The following is a 22,747-nucleotide window of genomic DNA, read 5'->3' as shown; positions in this document are numbered from 1 at the left end:
CACCATGGTGCCGACGAAAGGCCGAACGGGAGAACCTTGTACTCGTACCAATTTCCCTTCCAATGGAATTGTAGGAACCGCCGATGAGGCGCGAAGATGGGAATCGACTAATACGCATCCTTGAGATCTAGGCGAACCATCCAATCTCCCTTGCGAAGCAAGTCGCGTAACAGATGAATTCCCTCCATCTTGAAGTGTCTGTACACAACACCTCCGTTGAATTCCTTCAAATTGAGAACCAGGCGAAAGCCGCCCCCTTTCTACTGCACCAGAAAAACCGTGCTGACGAACCCCTGAGGATGGCGAACCGTCTGAACGATTGCCCCTTTTGCCAGGAGGGAAGCGATCTCTGCAGAAATAAACTCCTGGTCGTGAAGAGAGAAAAACAGAGGAGAGGGAGGGAGGGTTTGATGCAGGGGTTGATAGAACTCTATTTTGTAACCCAGAACGGTTTGCAGAACCCAAGCATCTTTTGAGATTAAATGCTAATTGTTTAGAAAAAATTGAATACGGCCCCCCAGAACCACAGTGGAGGCCGGAATCAAGCTCACCTGAAGTGTTGGAATCCTGGTAGCCACCTTGGGGTCCGCGGGAACGTCCCTTCCGATATTGACCTCTCCCTTTGCGGGAGGGATAAAACTGGGAACGGATGTTGTAGCCTGAATCTTGACCACCGCCTCTTTGGGACTGGAATCCCCTCTGGGAGTTGTGAGAGCCACGGCCGAACGAGCATCCCCGATGTCGTCCGGCCCTGGCAAAAACCGGGCGAAACGCTCGCCGCAGCGAAGCCTGAGCCTTATCAAGGCCGCTGAAGGTGGCCACAAACTTCGTCAATTCTTTTAAAAAGGGATGACCGAATAACAACCATTGAGCTAAAGGGCCAGATTCCGAAGAGGAGAGCTCCGCCAGTTTGGGGTCCAATTTAAGAAGAATACAACGGCGACGCTCTCTAGAGATTGCACAGTTGGCATTACCCAACTGGCAAATAGCCCTCTGAGCCCACTCAATGAGGTCATCAGGGTCGACAAGATTTGAAGATTCTTTGGCTAAAGATCCGAGGTCCAAAATCTTCGTGAGAGGCCCTAGTAAATCTAGCATTTTGTCCTGGCAGGAGCGCCAGGATCTGTCGAGACCCTTTTTGGGGTCCTTGGCATATTTCTTAAGATAGGAAACCATCGAGGGATCCATCTCCGGAGTATCCGCTAGATGATCTGCAAGATCCGGACGCGGACATTCGGACCGAAGACGGGCCCCGACATCCTTCTCAAAGGGTTGACGAATATGCGCCTGAACATACTCTGCAACTGCCGGGGATGGAAGCCATGAAGATAAATGTGGATGAATAATGTCCGAAGGCTCAAAAGTTAAGACGGGAGGATGTGAAGGAGCATCCACATAATGCTCCTTACGCGACTTCTTACGTGGCGGAGGAACATCCTGATCTGTGGAAGCTGAGGAATGTGTACCATCAGTGTCTGTGACAACGCTGGTGGATGCCGAAGCGCCCCCAGATGTTAATTTAGAAGAGGTACCAGAGGTAAAAGTTTTAGCCAACTTCATAAAGTCTGACCTATGAGGATTAACTGGAGACTTAGAAGACGTACGTGAAGAAGGCAACCAGCCCTATTTTTTGGCATAATGAGTCAGATGACGCTTCAAGGGATTGATAGCACAAACAAGTGCCTTTTTGACTGAGTGCTGCACACCCTGATCCAAAGCCTCGACCAAATCATGCTCCGAAAAGCCCGAGGCGTCGTCTTCATAGTAATATTCATCGTCATCCAAATAATCAGTCATGGGGACACAAGTGTGACAATAAAGCCCACAAGATGACAAAAATTCTGGAATGCCAAATGCACAATGCAGGGGGAGTGACCAACCCCTCAGCAAGCCAAAGTACACTTAAAACCTGCACACTGGTATTAAATTAAATGTGGAGGGAGGGCTTGCTGAAAAGAAATGCACTCTAGGCAGAGCCTATGCGTTGTTATACAGCCCAAAGCATACATAAACAAAGCAAACCCAACGACGGACCAAGGTCAAGCACTTGAATTCCAACTGTTTTCCTTCTTACTAGAGTACACTGTGTTTGTGTACGTGGTGCAACAACTTCCAACATCCGTCGTTGTTGGATGCTAAGCAAAACCAGAATTTTTACACAAAGGAAGGTGCACTCAAATGACAAAGTCCAAATTGATATATATTCCAAAGAATGTTTCTTGATCTTCTTATTTATTAAAGGGAATAGACAGCCAACGTGTTTCGTTCCTATAACACAGGAACTTCTTCAAGGCATGGAGTAGATTACACGAAAATAAACTCATTCCATATTCGTTGAGTCAGGGAGTACCCAGATCATAATGACGTATCGTACATTTGGTGTATAATAACACGTCTTCAAACTAAAAATGAAGGCAATATCACTTGATAATATTAAGTCGCGTATTGCAAACACTGTTCCCTCATAGTGATAAGAAATCCATTGTTGGACCAAATAATCTTAGTATTCAGAAGATATCCGACGGCATGGTAACCGGAAAAAGAGCAATACAGCTTTTTTTGGGGAACGAAACGCGTTGGCTGTCTATTCCCTTTAATAAATAAGAAGATCAAGAAACATTCTTTGGAATATATATCAATTTGGACTTTGTCATTTGAGTGCACCTTCCTTTGTGTAAAAATACAGCCCAAAGCAATTTCCTTTGCCAAAGGCGTCAATGGGGCTGAAAAACGCGAGGCTGTGGGCAGTTGTCTGAGGAAAACAACCTTTGTGTTTGAAATTCACGTGTAAAACGGAAGAAATTCACTATATATGGCCGCCGCGCATGCGCGGTAACGGCCGCCTCCGTAATCATAAAGAGGAGCTTGCGCACAGCGTGCGAGTCCTCTAGCCCCCGTCTCCCACTCCACAAATGAAATTCTAACGCGGGCGCATAGCGCCCGAGTACCGGGGGTGAGACACACGCCCCCACACACGCACACGGAGACGGCGAAACGCCGAGAACAGGCATACAGAGCGCGCGAAATACAATGTAAGCGTGAGCGCTACACAGCATGCAGCATAAAAGCAATAAATAAGTCAAAAGTAAGAAGACAAAAGCACTTAACTGGCTGCGGAGCAGCAAAGAAAGGGGATGTAAGACTTTCTACACAACCTTTTATACTAGTGCTCTCTATGGTTGGTCACGTGATACCCTGGTGGTCATGGGTACTGTAGTTTTTTCTTTTATCTACTGTGTTTCTAATTGGCTGCTGAGCATTTCTAATAAAGAAATGAGAAAGCATAATCGGAGCCTCCTGTCCGGACATAGAATCAGAGTTTGCCTCCTGGCCCAGCGCCTGCTGGAACTACGTTAAACAGGAGGTCAAAAAGTGGGCCAATCACAGCCTGCCTAAGCTTTGTCCAATACGAGCAGTGAAAGAGCGGGCGAATCAGATCATGCCTCTTCAATCCAGGAAGGAAACTCGTTGTTCTGATTAGGCGTCCTCCCGCCGTCGGTGTCGCGCGGCTCTGACGTCACGGCCGCCTGGTGCGGAAGGGTCGGGCGCTAGGACCGGTAAAGGAGCGGAGGCGACGGGCAGGTTCAGGGGCCGCCTGGTGCGGAAGGGGTCGGGCGCTAGGACCGGTAAAGGAACGGAGGCGACGGACGGGTTCAGGGGAGCCTTGGACTGAAGGTGAGAGCCCCCCGGACTGTGGGTGTGTGAGGGAAACCCCCACACACCTACGTCACGTGAAACACCTTCCGGAGCGGGTGGTGGATGCCTGTGCACCGGAAGCACGTGTGCCCCTGGGTGTGGGGCTGTTGCACTCACTCTCACCTGCTCTTCCGGTCCCGGGTTTTCGTTTTACAAATCAGTGTTTTAATCCATGTAACGAGTCCCGCGAGGCATACACTATGACTACAACTCCCAGAATGCACTTTCTGCCAAGTAACTAGGACCCGAAATACGTTCTGTAACAAAAGCTCATTTAGTCACCAAGGTGGGTGCAGCCTGGTGGGGATGTAAGTGACCCTGCTCTGCATAGGAAGCAGATGAGTGACAACCCCCACCCGAGGTCTCGGGGGGTGCGCCTAATGCCACTCATGCAAATGTAGCCCCCTGCTTGTCCTTAACACTATCGAGCTCGCGGGCCTGCAAGGATAAAAGGCACAGTTTGACCCTGTGACCTCGGCGTGGGGACGGCACTGTCACTAGGCCGATAAAGCTGTCAATGCGTTTACTATCGATATCTGTGTCATCTGATGGGCACACGCTTGAATGATAAAACACAAAGTTAATATGTCTTCCGCAAAGCACTGACAACAACTTTTATAATGTATGTATCTCTTCAAACTTGCACTAGGCCCATAGCTACGTACTCCTGTAATCCTGAGAAGTACATGGAGATTTATGTACTCTTTAAAATATACTATTTGCTCTACACAGCCCTGCCAGTAATGCAGTACCTGGATTAAAAGTGCAAGCTAGACACATGAATAGGTGCATCTGGACACTTTGTACTTAGACTTGTTTAAACCTTTCTATCAGAGGGAGCTACAGAAGAGAAACACTCAAGTCATTGGCCTGCTTAGGCATCCTTCAGTAGAATATAAACCCTTCCCATAGTGTTGTCTTTTAATTTTAAGAAGAATGTCAGTGTGAAGACACTTGGATCACAAACCTCAGTAATAACAGAAAGCTTACTACATCTGTCCCATTTATTTCATATTTTTCTTGATAAAGTGATATGCACTAGCCAAGTGGACCAGAGCCGAGATAGCAACACACGCAGCTAAAAGAGCTGAAGATCCCACGTGTCGTCCACTGGACCTCTGGGATACATACCTAGAAAAACTGGAACAGAAATCTGATATTCGACCACTGTGATAGCTATAAGGCCCCATTGACACAGACTACCGAAATTCAAACACTACTCATAGATAGCTTTGAAGTCCAAGAGACTATGAATGCGGGTACCTTACAAGAAAGTTGTACTGCACACAAAATTGGAGAAATGGGGTGGCCCTTTTGAGATACCAGAAGGGAGATGGGCGAAGGGTAACAACTGCATACTTTGGAATTTATATTGTTCGTATTTTACTTTTTCTTCTTAATATCGCTTAATTAATGCTAACATGACCGCTTAAGCCCACAACACACAAGTGCAGTTTCTGTGAATACTATGATATTGTATAGCACCAGGTACCCTGAACTTATGCTAGGCAATCATGATTGATATACATTTCACTAAGCTACAGTTGTTGGAAAAACAATAAAAAAAGACTTTAAAAAAAGTGATATGCAGCAGCCACCAGGCGCACTCATGATATCTCATGCACTGTATCGTATGTCAGTAAAGCAACAGTGACTGCTATGGAGCACTTGCATAACTATTCCATGCAGGCAGTGGACACCGTACAAAGGCATACACCGAACATAATTCTGTTCAGGATGTGTCTATGTATTATATGAATGTATGTAAAGGTATCTCTGTAGAACAAATCTTACCAGGAGAACTGCTCAAAGTAGAGTCTAATATGCTTTAAAACCTTAAGATATCCAGAAAGTACTGGGCACCTACCAGGCGTGATGAATTTAATAAAATATCTACTTGTCCATGGGACAGGTTGCTTCCTAAATCTAGTTGTCCTGTAACAAAATCCACTTGTCCCTTTTGTGCAATGTAATGCAGCGACAAATTATGGCAGCAATCTCGTTATTTAACAACTCTGATATAGCCTCTGATTATGTCAGAGCTCTTACCACAGTAGGGTTTGAATACTAGCAATTCCCTTATGTTGCTACATTTCTGCAGATCGACATACTGGGGCTAAAGGCGGTGAAGGCAATAGTTCCAAGGGTTGGAATACCCTTTTGAGTCTGTGCAAACCTACTAACTTTCATATTTTAAGGGTTTTCACCAGCTCTTCTCCAATCTTGTCCCACGCTGAGAAAGGTTGGAAAGTTACTCCTTACAATGGCAGACTTAAAACTTCTTCCAGGGTTGGGAGAAAAGTGGTTAGAGGGAAAGTAAACTTGCAAATACTCAGATTTTTGCAAAAGCAAATCTACACATGCATATTTGCTCATGCTAAAATGCAGTTCATAAATATTTTCTAGGAGTACTATTTCTTGGCCTAAATTTGTAAATGTTTGTGAATTCACGAAAGCCATATATCTGCACTTAATGCTAGGACATATACCACCTTTGAGACTTTAATAATTACGCCCCTAATTCGGTCTGGCTTTAACCATGACCTTTTGTGTTTATTAAAATTCTCTCTCTCTCTCTGTCTATCGGCTGGCTTCACTGTGAGTGACAGCATTCTGCTCTTTCACAAAAAGCATATTGGCTCACTAAGTAGTTTTGTTCAGTGCTGGGTACTACTGTGGCAATGTGTTCTTTGTGAGACCAAAACCTATTTTTGCTTTTGCCAATGTTTGTTATAATGGTGAGGGTCTGGTAGCTCCCACACCAAGAAGGTTTTACAAAAACCATGCCAAAACTATTAACTCATTGATACAACCAAAAGGCTAACCACCAATTTCAGACCTATTGGCTTTGCCAGTGCTTGATTATTTTTATGTTCCCCGTAATCTTATTGAAACTGTTTACACTGATTTTTCATTATGAATATTTTTGGGGAAATACTGGCATACATCAACACATTTTACTAAATGTTGCTCCAAAGAAATGGTACTTAATATTTTACAAAAGTTTTGCAAAATATTTTTTTTTCCTACTTGCATTAACCATTAACAAGCATTTACAATATAAGACTTTCCTGGTGTTTTTTCCCCAATATGATTTTGTGTTGAATTGCAGGCTGAGCAATTACTGCATTTATCCCAGCCAACTAGGGGTTAAAACCTCACGTGGTGGTAATAGTAGGTTTGATAGGTTCTTTAAAAGCTTTGACAAGTCGATCTCTTATATTGTGGCCTCTTTGTATGAAAAGAGAGGTTTCTTTATTTGGTCTCATTCTGTAGTAAATGCCAACTTTTTAAGATTTATCCTTTTTGATTTTTGGGGATTCTGTCCCAAATGAGGTAACTCCTGCTGAGCCTGGGTTCTCTGGTTTGCCCTTTGTTTCTATACGATAGTTCTGATTATAGTACCTAGCTTTTTCCAAATAAAGTTCAAGCAGCCGATTAGGGCAGCTACTCACTCCCAATTTGTTCTTAAGAGTTTTAGATTCTTTAAAGTAGTCATTGTGTGGTGCAGTTACGACTGGTCCGTAAACAGTGTCTGAATGGCAAATAATCCCTCAAGTTGCTTGGATGGTGGTGGTCATATTTTAATAAGCTTCAGGGTTTGTGTTTAGACTTGTGTTGAGAAGGCATGATTCCTCTTGAATACTGAGAGCTCGAATGTAGATGATTCAAGTGTCAAATGTAGATTGCAGTTTTGTGCATTGAGCCAAACATAAAAATGTTGAACGGTGGATATGGGCCCTCGTCAGGTCAATAAAACGTCAGTGATGTATCTGAGCCTTTTTCATATCTTGAAGTGATATGATTTGTTTGTATTGCATATGGAATGTTCCTCAAAATCAGCCACACAAAGGTAGGCTATATTGGGAGGGAAAGGTCCTCCCACAGCCACACCTTTCACCTGCTCATTACTCTCTCCTGCATATTGTTGTGCGCAGGATTGCATCCCTGATGCGCTCCATGTGAGATTTCGCATGGCTCTGACAGCTGCTCACCCCAGCCATAAAAAAAAGATTGTTTACTTAAGAGCAGAGATGGTCAGCAACAGACTGTTCTACATCTGTGAAGTGCAGATCTTCTCCTGTCATTGGTCAGATCTTAAGAAAAAGAAAACCTGACCTTAAGTTCCTCTGTATAATTTTTCCAACTTAGCTACATATAAACGTACTGCTTCATTTGTCCTACTTCGTCATTGAACCACGTTGAGCATCTGACAACATTTTATTTGTATCCGCCCTGTCTGTGTCTCCCCAGAGTAACTGTTCCTCAAATCTAATACATGTGTGAGGCTGTGGGTGGTTCGGGAGATCAGTTTAACACCTACTAGCACCATTACTTTGAGCCTTGTCTAAATGCCTACAAGAACTTCCCCACACAATCTAGACTACATCATAGGGGCACAGAATCCCCCAAATTAGTTCTTCTGGGCAATAAGTTGCAACGACCAGTCCAATGGTTGAGGCACAGAATCTCAGATTAGCACTGATTTTGTGTGCAGAGAGGACAACATTCACACAAATCTTTAGATTGAGACACATGTTTGTATTTGAATTCCCAGGAAGCTTTTCCATTTTTTATTTAATGTCCTCTTATCTCTATAGGGAAGCATCATGGCGGAGGAGCCAAGTGAGGAGAAAGGACCACCAGCTTTGAAGTTCGAGCTGGAGAAAGAAACAGAACTGCGTTTTGAAGTGGATTCAGCTCAGTCTGTGCAGCTGGAATTGCTCTCTGGAATGGCGGAGATCTATGGAACTGAACTCACCCGAAACAAACGGTTTATCTTTGATGCTGGCTGCAAAGTGGCAGTTTTTACCTGGCACGGCTGTACTGTCATGCTGACTGGGGAACCCGAAGTGGCTTATGTCTCCAAGGACACGCCCATGCTCCTCTACCTCAATATACACACAGCCCTGGAGCAGATGCGTAGGCAGGCTGAGAAGGAGGAAGAGCGTGGACCCCGCGTGATGGTGGTGGGCCCCACTGATGTGGGCAAGTCTACTATCTGCCGGTTGCTTCTTAACTATGCAGTACGTGTGGGACGCAGGCCAACATTTGTAGAGCTGGACGTGGGGCAGGGCAATGTATCTATCCCAGGCACCATGGGGGCATTGTACATTGAGCGCCCTGCTGATGTAGAGGAAAGTTTCTCTGTGCAGGCTCCTTTGGTCTACCACTTTGGCTCAACCACTCCTGGTACTAACATCAAGCTGTACAACAAGGTGAGCAAAGATAGTCCTTTCTTGGGGTGTGGGCTTCTTGACTCTAGTGTAGTGGTGGGCTTCTTGTTGCATGTGTCTGTATTAGAAGTTGTCGGTTATGAATGTTTCCCAGCTGTTAACCTCCTTGCCCCGAATGGCTAGTGAAGCCTTTTTCAGAGCTGTCATCAAAAAACTCTCCCTGTGTCTAGTAAGTTTCCAATTTTCTTGTCAAAGTTCTGCTCTGAATACCGCTAATCCAGATACATGGAGAGGTAGGTCTCCTTAGAACAATGCTTTTTCTGATCCATATTTTCAGTTTCCTTCTTTGCTTCGGTTTTCTATTTTACCTCTTAAAGCAGCACTTGGTGCGAAGATTGATGCTTCTTGGTTTCCAGATTGTTCGCTTCTTGTATATTGTGGGCCAAGTCTTCCTTTCTCTGTTCTATCTTGCTATCAGAATCCTTTTCCTTTTTTATCTCTTTTGGTTTGTCATTTTTAGGTCTCGCGAGCCAAAGGCTCGAAGAGACATTTTATATGTGGGATTTTCAAAGTGCTACCCACACTTTTGGCTGTCCTAAACCTTGAGTGCACGAGATCACATGCACGTGCACAGCTGCTCCTCTGCTCATTGCATTCCCCCCTCCCTTCTCACCCAGCCCTTTGATGCTCTGCTCCATTACTATCACTTTCGCCACTTTGACCCTTGCATTCCCCCCTCCCTTCTCACCCTTTGATGCTCTGCTCCCATCTCCCTCCTCCCTGGGCGTGAAGGGAGACAGAGCCATCCTGCTTGATTAATGGCTTTGCATTCCCATGTGTTCCCGTAGTAAACATGCCCGAGGCGCCAGCTGAGCACAAGGCTCACAGAGACATTCTCTTTACCCTCGTTTGTTTCAGTCCTCGGTAAAACGAAGCGGTTCTTGGCGTGTATTCTGATGATATGCTGCCTGCCATAGATAAAAATAAAGGCAAAGGGCAGGCGGTATCGTGCAGCGAAACATGGCATGCGTCCTGATTATATTGGGTTGCTAATCTAACCCAAAAAAAGTTTCGGCAAAATAAAGGCGGACTTCACTTTTTTCCTCTCCACTTGCGAAGAGGAATTTGGCAGGATTATTTCCTCTCCACTTGCGAAGAGGAATTTGGCAGGATTATAGGCTAAGCCTAAAAAAACGGATTCCGCTTCTGTTGCATTTCACATAGAAATCTCACCCAGGACACCACACTAGTGTTGGCTTCTTTATGTGCGGCATTGAAGTCTCCAGCTAATAGAATTCAGGCGGCCGGATTGGCATGGTGCTTCACATTGTTATAAAACTGCATTTTGTGGTTATATAACATAAAGCATATTCGCTAGTTTGAGTTATAATAACTGCAGATACAGCAAGTGCAGAAACATAAAATTCTCCATTCTGTGCGACAACAGCCTGTTCCTTATTACATAACACGCCCCAGACCCTCCACATGTGTCAATCTTCACGTGCATTCAGAGGAACGTGAGAGATCAGAGCTCCCACCAGGCTGGAGGATGCCCCCCCCCCCCCCCACAGGCTATTCACAACATCCCAAGACAAAAACCCCACGGTGGGGGTTCGGTTCAAATTGTGACATTCCATGTGCTTTACCGTTATTATTGTTTTAAAGGAGAAACCATGTTTGCCAACTCGCACTGATATGAAACAGAGGCCTCTGACCTTGAAAGTTCTGGATGCTTTAAAGTACACAAGGTGGCAGAAATCACAAATTGTCTGGATTTGTAATTGCTTTCATGTAGTGTTTACTACCCACGCAAGGGTTAATAGGCGTTATATAAATGAAAAAAGGTAATGAACATTTATTTTCTTTTTTAAATGGTGGTGTAGAAATTCATTGACCATCCAACAGTGCAGACTTTACTAGGATTAACTAAACAAGCACTAGCAAAGCAAATCGGTCTCACCTATGTGAGCTATTGCCTTTGTCAATGTTTTTAGCCCGGCTACTGTGCAGCAAGGCAGAAAGTTATTAAAAAGAAAACAAAAGTGCCTAAAAAAAGAGCGATGACGTAGCCAGCACTGGCCTCATTGCTGACAGAATATTAGGCATCTTGGATGAGGGAGGGCATGCAGTGCCAAAGGTGTAGCTGCCTCCTGCCCCGCACTCCATCAGCAATAAAAACAAGCATTTGCAATGCAATAGGTCTCACATTTACTGGAGTTTGAGCTATTGGCATTGTAAATGACAATGCCTTTTATTTATGTTTTGGTTTTTAAAACAAATAAATAAAAGGGATTGTTATTTACAATGCCAATAGCTTATACTCGTTTAAAAGGAGGGTTCGGTCTACTCACTATGCACAACTTGCTAAGGACTAGTTTATGACAAGCATTTGCAATGCAGTAGGTCTCGCATTACTGAATGTTAGAGCTATTGGTGTTGCATTCCTATTAGCAATGCCAATAGCTCAAACTTTATTAATGCGAGACCTATTGCATTGCAAATGCTTGTTCATTCTGTCTTGAGCTCACGCTCTCATCATTATTCTTCATCTTTCACAGTTTTACTCTGTATTCATTTTAGGTACATATTTTAGAATATATTTTTCAGAGGAGAGTTTACCGTCTGTCCTCGTTTGTCACAAACCTCAGAGGGCAACACACCTGGCAGCCATACAGATTGCCTGTCTACTGAGCCTCCTGCATTTTAATGCATTTTTTGCATCTTGTTCTGAATGCTCAACTCCAAATGAGATCGCTTAAACAGTGCTTAGAAGACCAGTGGTACCAGTAACTGGGCAAATGGAGAGAAAAACATGACACTCCCCGCGGCGATCCATTCCTCATTAACCCACCTGTAGTGTGGTGTTCCCCTCCCATTGTACATTCCCATCCAAACTATAGTCACAGAAACTTCTCTAATGGGATGGGGGACTTGTTGTCAAGATAGTGCGTCATAGTATAGTTTAATAACAAGAGGATTTATTTTCATCAGAATGAAAATGCGCTGCTTCGTTCAAATGTCGAGATCCTCTTGCTATTGTTCAAAATTGAGAACTATAATGCCAGAAAATTCTCTTTGACCTAATTCTTTATAACTCCAATATCTTGCTTAATAAATGTGTATTGTCTCCTTTACACCAAAGAACGTTTCTTCCATCGTGTTTACTCTGTTCCTTATTTCTGACACTTCTACTAGGGCCCACAGCACTGGTACTGAAACATCTAATAGGGCCCAGAACTCTGGTCGATTTAGCCCCACCACTAGGCTGCCAACTCAGTCCGACAAAATCGCTCCTACCCTCTCGGCCCCCTGCCCGCAAGATCTTCCCTCTCATAGGGACGCTGATCGACCTTGCCCCCCTCACCCCATCCGAATCGCTCGCCTGATACCGGCTCTCGGCCCGCCTGAACCCACCTCTAGGCTACCAGCACATCCTATCAGAACCGCTCCCATGCAACTGGCCCCCTGCCTGCCAGAACCCACCTCTCTTAGAGATATTGATAATCTACACCGAAGAGCCACCGAATTAACACTGAGCATCCACAAGTCCGTTCTGGACCTAAAGCACCTCCTTCACATCACTGAACTCTCCTTCTCAAATCTCTGGCTCTCGCAGAATGCGACCCACATCCCCTTCACTGAGCTCCTCCATCACCCACTACCACTATTCCTGAGACTCTTGCGCCCCCCGCAAGCAACCCTGCCACCTCTCGGAGGAGGAAATTCTTGCTCTCCTCCATACCTACAAACCCACCCCTGGCACGCTTAACCCGTCAGAACTCACGGGGGAAGAAGTGGCTGACCTCTTCAGTAGCTACGATTCTACCTTGACAACCCATACCTCTCAGACCTGAGGGAAGAGCACCCTACATACACGGTTGCAACCAACCCTAAAAGATCTGCTACCCCCCGTGTCAGAGTGGTGGTCAATAGCAACCCAGCTAGAGTTCCCATCTCTGCTTCTACACTTGACACTCACTCCTGCCAAATTACAACATCGTAAGGATGGACAGGCATTTAAAAAAAAAAAAAGGGGGGGTGGCATTGCCTGCATATACCGCTCTAACCTCCGTGTTACGGAACTGCCGGTGAACCCTACAGATTCCTGCGAATACCTCGCACTCTCCATTTCCAGCAACACCTCCCAACAGTGCACACTACACATCTTTTACCACCCCCCAGATAAGAATGACACCTTCACGGACCTCCTCATGGAAATCATCACAGCCAAGGTTTCTCCAAACTCTAATGACATTTTCCTTGGCGACTTCAACTTGCATTGGAACGATCTTAAGGACCCTCAGGTCAATGCCATCAGAGACTTCCGATCAAGCCCTTACCCAAGCCTGCTCCCTCCCTACCCATCAGAAAGGCGCCACCATAGACTGGATCATTGGTAAGAAGTCAGCGGTCAAACTTATCTCTATTGACCCTTGTGATTGGTCTGACCACCACGCCATCACCTTCCTCCTGCCCAGCACCCACAAGACATGGACACCTCAACCCGTGATTCCCAAACGAAGGGTTAGAGACACCAAGAACCTTGATCACGAGAAACTGACAGCGCGTTGTGAGACCGACCTTCCAACCCCCCCTCCCCACCTCCCATCCCCCTCAGTGCACCTCGGTCGACAACCTAGCGGATCATTATTCCTCAACCATATCCGACATTCTCAATGACCTGGCACCACTAAAATTAAAAAGAACCCAGATCAAAGACAGGAATCCCTGGTTCAGCGGATCCCTCAACAAGGAGAGGAGATCCCTTCGATAGACTGAACGAAACTAGAAACAACACCCATCAGCAGCCCATCTAAAACTTCTTCACCAGGCCAGAAATGCTTACAATAAGAAAATCCTCAACTCTAAAAAAGAGTTTTTTCAAAACCGAACTTGAGAATGCCAAAAATCGACCTCTCAAGCTGTTTGACTTGGTCAAACACCAATCCAACAAACTAGCGAAAACCTTCAAAGAAACACCTAAACCCCTAATATCAAGCGAGCAATTTTCATCCTTCTTCTGTGACAAAATCTCTGCCCTAGGAAATGAACTTAAATCCGCAACTCGCCACCTAAAACAAAATCTTCCAGCTCTACCTCTTCTCTCCGCGCTGTCTTCCCAAACCTCACCCAAAAACCTAGCACACTGGTCCAACTTTAAAATCTATGACGAACACTCTATCTCGAGAATTGTTGCCTCCCTAAACCCAAACAATCACTTCAATGATCCTCTTCCTTCTAGCTGCCGCCTCTCAGGCTATCATCCCTACCTGGACCTCAATAATCAACACCTCCCTCCTACAGGGCTCAATTCCTGATTTGCTCAAGGCTGGCCAAGTTGTCCCCATCCTAAAAAAACCTAGGCTGGACCCTGCTTCCACTGAGAACTATAGACCCATATCCCACTCCTAGCCGAAGTTCTGGAAAAATGTGTGCAACAGCAGCTGAGCCTACACATCAACAATTTTCACCTGCTAGATGACTTCTAATCCGGGTTCAGACCTGGACACAGCATGGAAACCACCCTCCTCCACATCGTGGATGACGCACTCCAAGCCCTCGACCAAGGCAAAACCTGTCTCCTAATCCTCCTAGACCTTTCTTCTGCCTTTGACACGGTTAACCACGAAATTCTCCTGGAACGCCTCCAACTCAGGATGGGGTTGGATGGCACCTGCCTTGAATGGCTTAGATCCTTCCTCCAAAACCGCTAACCGAGAGTCCTCATCAATGGTAATCTATCCACCCCCTCTCCGGTTACGGATGGAGTCCCCCAAGGATCAACCCTCTCCCCTACGCTCTTCAATCTTTACCTTGAACCTCTCACTGAGGTGCTATGTGCCGCCAATATCTCCTACCTTATGTACGCCGACGATACACAGATCTACATAAAAATCTCTTCCCCTGAGGACATTTTCTCCCTGAACGAGGCCCTGAAGCTGACAGTCCATTGGCTCACCGCCAACCAGCTTAAACTCCACGCAAATAAAACTGCATTTCTTCTAATCTCCCCACCCACAACCAATCCAGATATCCAGGAATGGATCAAGCCCATCACAGCACTAAACTGCCCTCCTACCATTGTTGACTCTGCAAAATCCCTTGGAATAACCCTTGACGGCAGCCTGAACATGCGTGGCCATATAAACTCGATGGCCAAAACGGCCAGATTCCACCTGAGTTACCCAAGAAACCTAAAACCCTTCCTCGATGGTTCAGACCTGAAAACGGCAATCTAGGCGCTAGTCATTTCCAGACTAGAATATGGATGCTCTACTCTCACAGGGCTACCCAAGAACACTCTGGTCCCACTGAAAGCCTGCCTCAACTCTGCCGCCAGACTCCTAACTGGCTCAAAGAAATTCAACCACATCTCTCCCCACCGCAAAGCTCTGAACTGGCTTCCCCTAGAGGCCAGAATCCAACTTAAACTGGCCTGCATTAGTCACAAAGCTCTTTACTCCAATTCCCCTGCGTTTCTCGCCCAAAAACTCGTGATATCCGGAGGATCCAGAAACTCCCGATCTGCCAAAGACCTGTTGCTGCAACCAGCACACTTCCGGAAGAAAAAAACCTACAATCGGGTCTTCTCTGGAGCCGCTCCAAGAATTTGGAACTCTCTCCCTCCCGCCATCAGAAGACTTCCGTCCTTGGCACACTTTAACAAGCATTTGCAATGCAATAGGTCTCGCATTATAAAAGTTTGAGCTATTGGCATTGCTAATAATAATAATAGACTAATAGCTCAAACATTCAGTAATGCCAGACCTATTGCATTGCACATGCTTGGTTTTTCTGAAAATGGAAGATGGATTTAATGAATTTGCGAGATGTGTAAAACTGAACTTGTAGCCTTACTCTTCTACATCCAACTGTGTAATGGTAGGTGGATTGTGAAGACTTGATATAAAATATCTAGAAATTAAGACATGTAAACAACCCCCTCGATGTGTGCCGAAAAGCTGAAGTGAAAGGGGTGCAGCAGTCCCAAACGCATATTATTTAATCGGTCAGCAAGCAGCCGGGGCAGACCGAAAGAAGGCAAAGTAAAGCGCACAAAGCCATCAAATGCTTCTTGCTTGGATCAGTGCTATCAACAATCGCAAAGGAGACGTCAAGGAGAGGGGATGCAGTGCCCCTAAATCAGGCATGCAGGTGGGGGAGAATGAGAGGAGGCTGTCCCTGTTTCTATAAAGGAAATATCACTATGCACTTATGCGCTCGGCTTGGCCTGCAAACAAGACCTCAAAATGGTAGCATAATGTCCCTGCCATCGATGTAGGGGACTTTACCAACACAGGTGTAAACTGGCACTGAAATAATACACGGTTTTACCTCAATCAATTATGCTACTTTAATCCAAGAATTCAATCCTGAGTTGCACCAAAGGGATTCAGTCTGCGACGTGGTCGATATGCAAAAGATCTCGGCTGCACGCGCCCAACCCACCGAGCATGCCCCCTTTGGATTAAGTGAGTAAGAGCGCCCTCTACGCTGTACCATGGGCAGACTGTCCCGTCATATAAAATGGGTAGTGAAGGATTCTCCACGTTTACCTCAGAACGAATTTCTTCTCAGTAAATATGTAGAAACACGCATCACTGTGACAGAAACCACCACACACGCAGCCTTTGGTTTGGGAGCTTCACGATCTGTAGATAAACCAGTCAGAGGCGTGGGAGTACCCGCCTGCACTTTGCCCTGGCCTGTGCTCGCCAGTGGAGAATTCTTCATCGAACCAGGTCGGAGCGCTTCCCGCTATGGGCTGCAGTGAGTGCTTCGAGGCTCGTCAAACATGGACCTCCCGAACCCAAAGACGCAGAGAGGGCCTCTCGACCCACAGCCCCTTCTGATGCTGGCCACCAGACTGACATGGGTGCTTTCATGGCAGCCACAATTACAGCGTCTGGTAACCGAGGATTCCATTATTTTCAGTTTGACAAACACCCACGTGCTTATTGTTTTTTTTATTAGTATGCCTACACTGATCATCCCATCTATGGAATTCACATCGCATGCGATATCCCAGTCAATAACAACGGAACATGTGTTGTACGCGGAACACACCTGCGGGCGCAAACGTAATGGTTAAGGTTACCATCAGTACCCAACGGGCCGGACAGCCGATGGTACCCAAGTACACAAATCAGCGGAAAACGAAACCAATAAACAAAACAACGTCAACCGTTCTTTCATTTAGTTGCTTCGCTGCGAAATGGATCCAAAAACGAAAAGAAGCTCGCGAGTGGTGCGTGAGCCACAGCGAGACATGTGCTTTCAATTATCGCGCCCGTGTCTGGGCACGATAATTGAAACCACATGGCCTTTGGTGCGCGTAATAGACACCAATAGGCCATGGGCGGAGCAATGCACCCGCCTTTGGCCTATTGCGTGACTTCTTTGTGTAAAACACGCACGCACAGGCCAATCGCAGAAGCCAAAAGGAAAAGCACACGCACAAGCGTGTGTGATTCCAGGCTCCATTTTGAAACCCCACACAAAAGGGCTCTCGCTGCGCGAGCCCTAAAAAGGAGACCAAAACCTTCTTAATGGGCAAATACCTCGTCTAATGATTAAACTACAATCGCCTCAGTGACATGTTCCACCTTCCACCTCGGCATTATCCACGGCTTCTACGGATGATACCTATTCCTACACTCCTTGGCATCCCCCCAAGAGTGGAGACTGCGTGCCCTCTTTTAATGTATCTAACCGTTTTAATTTTTATCCCACATGTAGCCGGGAACTTAGACTGCGTGCTTTTCTTGCATAATGTATCCCATATTTTACCCAATTGGTCCCTCCCTTTCTAATGCTTTGTATACCACCCTTAATCCTGTAAAGCGAGTTGATACCCTCACGGGTCTGGTTCGCGCGCTATAAAACTATAAAATAAATAAAAAATGTCCTTAACCACAAAGGCAATCACTTTGAACCTGCCCCACCCCAGAAAGAAGAAGCGCCAGTAAGTACTGTGATTTGAGCTTCCTTTATTTGGCACAGCGGTGAAAAGAGAATGTGCTGCTGCCAGATGGAAAGCCCAATACATGTGGCTTGCGCATGCAATTTATTTCATGCTGTGTCTCACAGGAGCTGGCACTGGCTAGTAGTTTAGCAGCACTTACCGTAGTGGGCACCATCTTGGCTGGACAATTCTTATAACTCTGGCTACAGAAATCAGAATAAGAGGAGTTGCTGTTCGGTGGCTCTGACATATGTGGGGAAAAGGCTGATTCTGTGGTAGAGTGGATCAAAACAAGCATGGCAACTCTGCACTTCCTCAATGCATTCATGCTGTTCAATCAGTGTATTTGAATAGATATTCCCAAATCTCACCTGGAGCCCTCTCTGCACCTCCAAGATACAGCATCCCTTCGAGCCCTCCACTTACAGAAGGGATTTGAGACATTCAAACCTTAATTCAATCAGATCAGGGAATGGCTCCTTTTCCAGTCCTGAAGGCCGTACATCGGCTGGTTTCTTGCAAACTCCTATTCTTGCATGCACGCTTGAACATTAAGGTTCTCCAGTGGTGTCTCCACACATAGGGGTTCCAGCTTGAGTGGAAATCTGTCGAACCACATCCTGTTCCCCTGTAACAATGCAGCATTTCTAGCCTGGTGACGTGCGGAGGAGCACCTGCTGGCAGGGATGTCCTTCCAGCTCCTTCTAGTTGTTGCCACGGTGGGTACTGATGCCGTAAACCCTAGGGTGTGGCTCTCACGTGGAGGTCCGAGGAGTGTGGGCTCCGGAGAGCAGTTCCTGCGCACCTGTGTGCAATTCGATTGTCCACAAGGCCTTCTTTCCCTCCCTTCACAACCATTCAGTCCTGATCTAAACGGACAATATGATTGCAATGTAGTATATCAACAAACAGGGAGGCTTCGTGTCACAGGCTCCCTGTCAAGTAGCCCACAACTCTGATCTTGGGCTCACCAGTGCAGAGAGGCTGGTTGCAAACATCTGGCACCCTTTCTGTACACCAGACCTGGTGCCACAGTTGTCGTCATCTTTCTGATCACAAGTTCCTTCTCCACTCAGTTAGTTCAGATCATCTTTGACCAGTGGGCATCCTCTGGTGGACTTTTTTGAGCTCACACAGTAACACACATTGTTGAACGTTCCTTCCAATATCCGTTGCAAGGAGTCCTGAGGAACATGTTTTGGTTGAGGTGGAACATTTATCATCACTAGCTGTTTCCTTTCATACCCTTTATTCTTCAGGTTCTGAGCAAGATTCGCATAGACTCGGCTGAAATGATCTTCATTTGGCTTGATTAGTCGGGAGGGGTGTGGTATGCAGACTGCTCGGACTTAGGGGCTGAAGACCAGCTCCGCCTAGGATACACGGACAACAGGAAGGAAAAAGCTGTTGGAAAAAACCCATATCAAGATGCATCAAAATGTTTTACTCCATAGCACACAATGTTATTTCATATTCTGTACTTCTTTATTTGAGCGTGGAAGGATGAAAGGCAGAGTTGACCCTGTTGGGATTATAACCTCTGACCTTCAAGTTTGTGGTGCTTGCCAGTTATGGTGCATCTTTATCTGGTTCTAAACTTCGTCATATTTCAACATTATGCTCCCCCCGCTAGCTTTTCCCAACTTTCTCACTTCTCTTGCACATTCTTAATTTCTCCCATTTCTCTTTTTTCTTTATCTACTCTATTCCTGTTTTCCCCATTCCTTACCTTCTTAGATTTTCTTAATCATATTTTCGATTGGTCTTCTGGTTTTTCCCGTCTTTGACTGTCATTATATTACTATTTGTCTTTTGCAGTTCAGGTTTTCTCCATTTTTGTTGCCGCCTCCAGTTATGGTTCCTTCTTACTCTGTTTCACTCTTTTGCACAGTTTCTGTTTCTCTTATTGGTTTCACCTGTTTTTCTGTATCTATACCTCAAACTGCTTTTTGTGTTCTTGCTCCCTAGCTCACGTCGCGGCTGGCAGAAGTCTTCAATCAACGCTGCGAGGTGAACCATCGGGCCTCCATTAGCGGCTGTATTATGAACACCTGTGGGTGGGTGAAGGGCTCTGGATATCATGCCCTGGTACATGCTGCTTCTGCCTTTGAGGTGGATGTTGTTGTAGTTCTGGATCAGGAACGCATCTACAATGAGCTCAAGAGGGACCTGCCCCACTTTGTGCGTACTGTGCTCCTCCCTAAATCAGGTGGAGTGGTGGAACGTTCCAAAGACTTCCGTCGGGAGTGCAGGGATGAGCGCATCCGTGAATATTTCTATGGTTATCGTGGCAGCTTCTATCCCCATGCTTATGATGTACGCTTTTCAGATGTCAAGATATATAAGGTGGGAGCTCCTACCATCCCAGACTCGTGCTTGCCGCTGGGCATGTCGCAGGAGGATAATCAACTGAAACTGGTTCCTGTCACCCCAGGTCGAGACATGGTGCACCATTTACTGAGTGTCAGTACTGCTGACAGCACAGATGAGAACATAGCCGAGACTAGTGTGGCTGGTTTCATTGTGGTGAGTAGCGTGGACCCTGAGCGGCAAGTCTTCACCGTGCTGTCGCCAGCCCCTCGCCCGCTGCCAAAGGGTATCCTCCTCATCATGGACATCCGTTTTATGGATCTGAAATAGGTCTCAGCAGCTTGAGAACAGAATGGCAAATGGATGCATGCTCAGTCTCTTGAGTAAAATACTGCCTAAGGGACTTTCTACCAAGCTATTGCCACAGCATAATTTCATGGTTTTCATTGACCTAAAAGTATTTTTGCAGCATTCTAGTCAGTTTTGGGTTAACTATTAAGGCTAAATTGCATTTTTTTAAATAGTTTGATAAAGTATTTTTAGACTTAAATTTGTGAAAGGAAGATGTTTCCTTTTTGCTCATTAGAGTAATAACCTTGAACTCAAATGTTCTCTTCTATTATGAGGCTCTCGATTCATTATTCCTCTTCTAAATCGCAATGGTGGTGACCCTTGACTTTCACCTGCCCACTTCTCTTCTTGTTAGCCTGGCTCCAAAGCTGGAAACCATACGGCCACAAGTGTGTAGAATCAGCCGTGTGCTGCAGAGCAATGTCTGAGGAAGAAAGGCCAGATGCACTATTATTCCATTCGTAAAAAGTGGCTGAAATTGTGCAATAAGTTTTTGGGAATGGAATCGTGTTTTGTGAACCGCCCTATGCATTAGTAGGTCTGTTCACAAATGAACACATCACAAGAGGCAGCAAAACAACCTGCCTAATAAATATTCATTTGGTAATTTGCAAAACGTAAATCGCCCGTATTTGGCTCCAATCAAAGATGATGGTGGCCTTCAAGGATCAGCAGACCACCATCCCGAAAATTCATTATAAAGTGAAAGCAGTCCATGATTCTTAAATGAACCGGCACTGCTAAAAACTGTTTTTGTAAAACTTCAGAGGGACAGACACTGCTTACTTCCCCAAGTCTACCACCAAATTCCAAAAGAAGTGGCTCCAGTGAGTCTTCTACCCCTTTTGTGAATCAGTTACCACCTCGTTTGAGGCGGTGGTTACTGGTCAGTAATTTGTGACAGAATTGGTAGTTTCAAGCTATAAATACATTCAATACTGAATAGCAATTTTGAAGAAATGCCCCTTTTACGTCCTTTCAGATTTGCGATTTGCTTTGGGTTGCAGAACGCATTTTACGAATCTGAAAATCTTGTACAACTCAAAATGTGTTTTTTACATTAGAAATGACCCTTTTGTGGTCACAACCCTTGTGATTTTTTTTTTTTTGTATCTCAGGGTTTACAACTACAAAAAAAGCTTAGAACATCTGCCCCATAATGCCTCTGTCCTCCCTTCTGCTTTTGATCTCCGCAAGCAGCTGAGCCATGAGAATAGTATGTTTTTGTACATTTTAAATACATTTTCCAATTCTTTCCTCTGTGACCATCACTGTGTGTGTATTTATTTGTCCATATATATACATGCGTAGAATGTGTGGCCGTAGGTATGCATACTTCTTCCATATAGTTTTGTGGGACTGAACGTTTGCAAGGTATTTTTTGAGGGGTTTTTTTTTCCCGCCACTGTGTTACTACCTGAAATGAGAGAGCTCAGTGTTTGTCGAGTCATGGACATGTGTTTTTGTTGGCCCCATTTGATTACCTATCGATCGCATCAAATTCAACAGAGTTCCATTACCTTCATTTCACCGATGTGCGATTAGAGTTCCAGTAACTTCATCTCCCTGATGTGTGCAGGACCGTCTTTAGTCCTTCCTCACCAGAGAATGTTGCGTGGATGAAGGAACGGACACACTATCGGAACTACTTTCTCTGCTACTTCAAATATCCCTGGGCAGATCATCACGATGCGTGCAAATTTTCCCTGTCCTCGGCACCAATACGGTGGATCCTATCCGTTGTGTCTCACCTTCTGATGAGTGAGTCTGATTATATGGAGGATGTTGACCTGGTGCAAAAAACCAACCCTCTCATAAAGACCAAGTATGCCTTGGGTCCCCCAAAACCCACATCACTAAGCCAGGGCCCCAGAATAAGGCGAAGTAGAGTACCGCTCCAGAGAGAATCAGATGTCAAGCCCGAACACAGACACCAAAAAAAAGCAAGTCAAGTGTTCCCAACTCCTTTGTGCGTTGGACGGCACCAGTAAAAGGCTCCCGAGCCATGCAAGCCTCCAGCCAAGGGCATCAACGCCCTTAAGCTCTCTCGCCCAAGCCGTTCCAAGAGCACTGAGCAAAGCCACCACCAAAGGCTCCGGTGCTCAAGACCCCATCAATGGAGAAACCCTTCTTGACTCTAAATATGAAATCAAAGTCAACCACAAAGCCAATGCCAGGGGAGGAGTATGTCGAGGCCCCGATCCTGGAGAGGCTCCAGTGAAATGAACACACGCGAGAGTGCCTGCTC

General features: G+C 45.6%; 1 protein-coding gene across 1 annotated transcript; it reads left to right on the top strand.

Moving 5' to 3' along the window:
• The first annotated feature begins 3,441 nt into the window (after positions 1-3,441).
• Positions 3,442-21,764, top strand: CLP1 (cleavage factor polyribonucleotide kinase subunit 1). Its single transcript, XM_085651406.1, has 3 exons — positions 3,442-3,675; positions 8,298-8,915; positions 19,807-21,764. Exons 2-3 carry the CDS (start codon positions 8,307-8,309, stop codon positions 20,476-20,478), a joined length of 1,281 nt encoding a protein of 426 aa, XP_085507532.1. The 5' UTR covers positions 3,442-3,675; positions 8,298-8,306; the 3' UTR covers positions 20,479-21,764.
• Positions 21,765-22,747: the final 983 nt, after the last annotated feature.

This window comes from Triturus cristatus, chromosome 4_1 (genome assembly GCF_964204655.1).
Source record: "Triturus cristatus chromosome 4_1, aTriCri1.1, whole genome shotgun sequence".
In the NCBI taxonomy this organism is placed as follows: Eukaryota; Metazoa; Chordata; class Amphibia; order Caudata; family Salamandridae; genus Triturus; species Triturus cristatus.
This window is presented reverse-complemented; position numbering and strand designations above follow the sequence as displayed.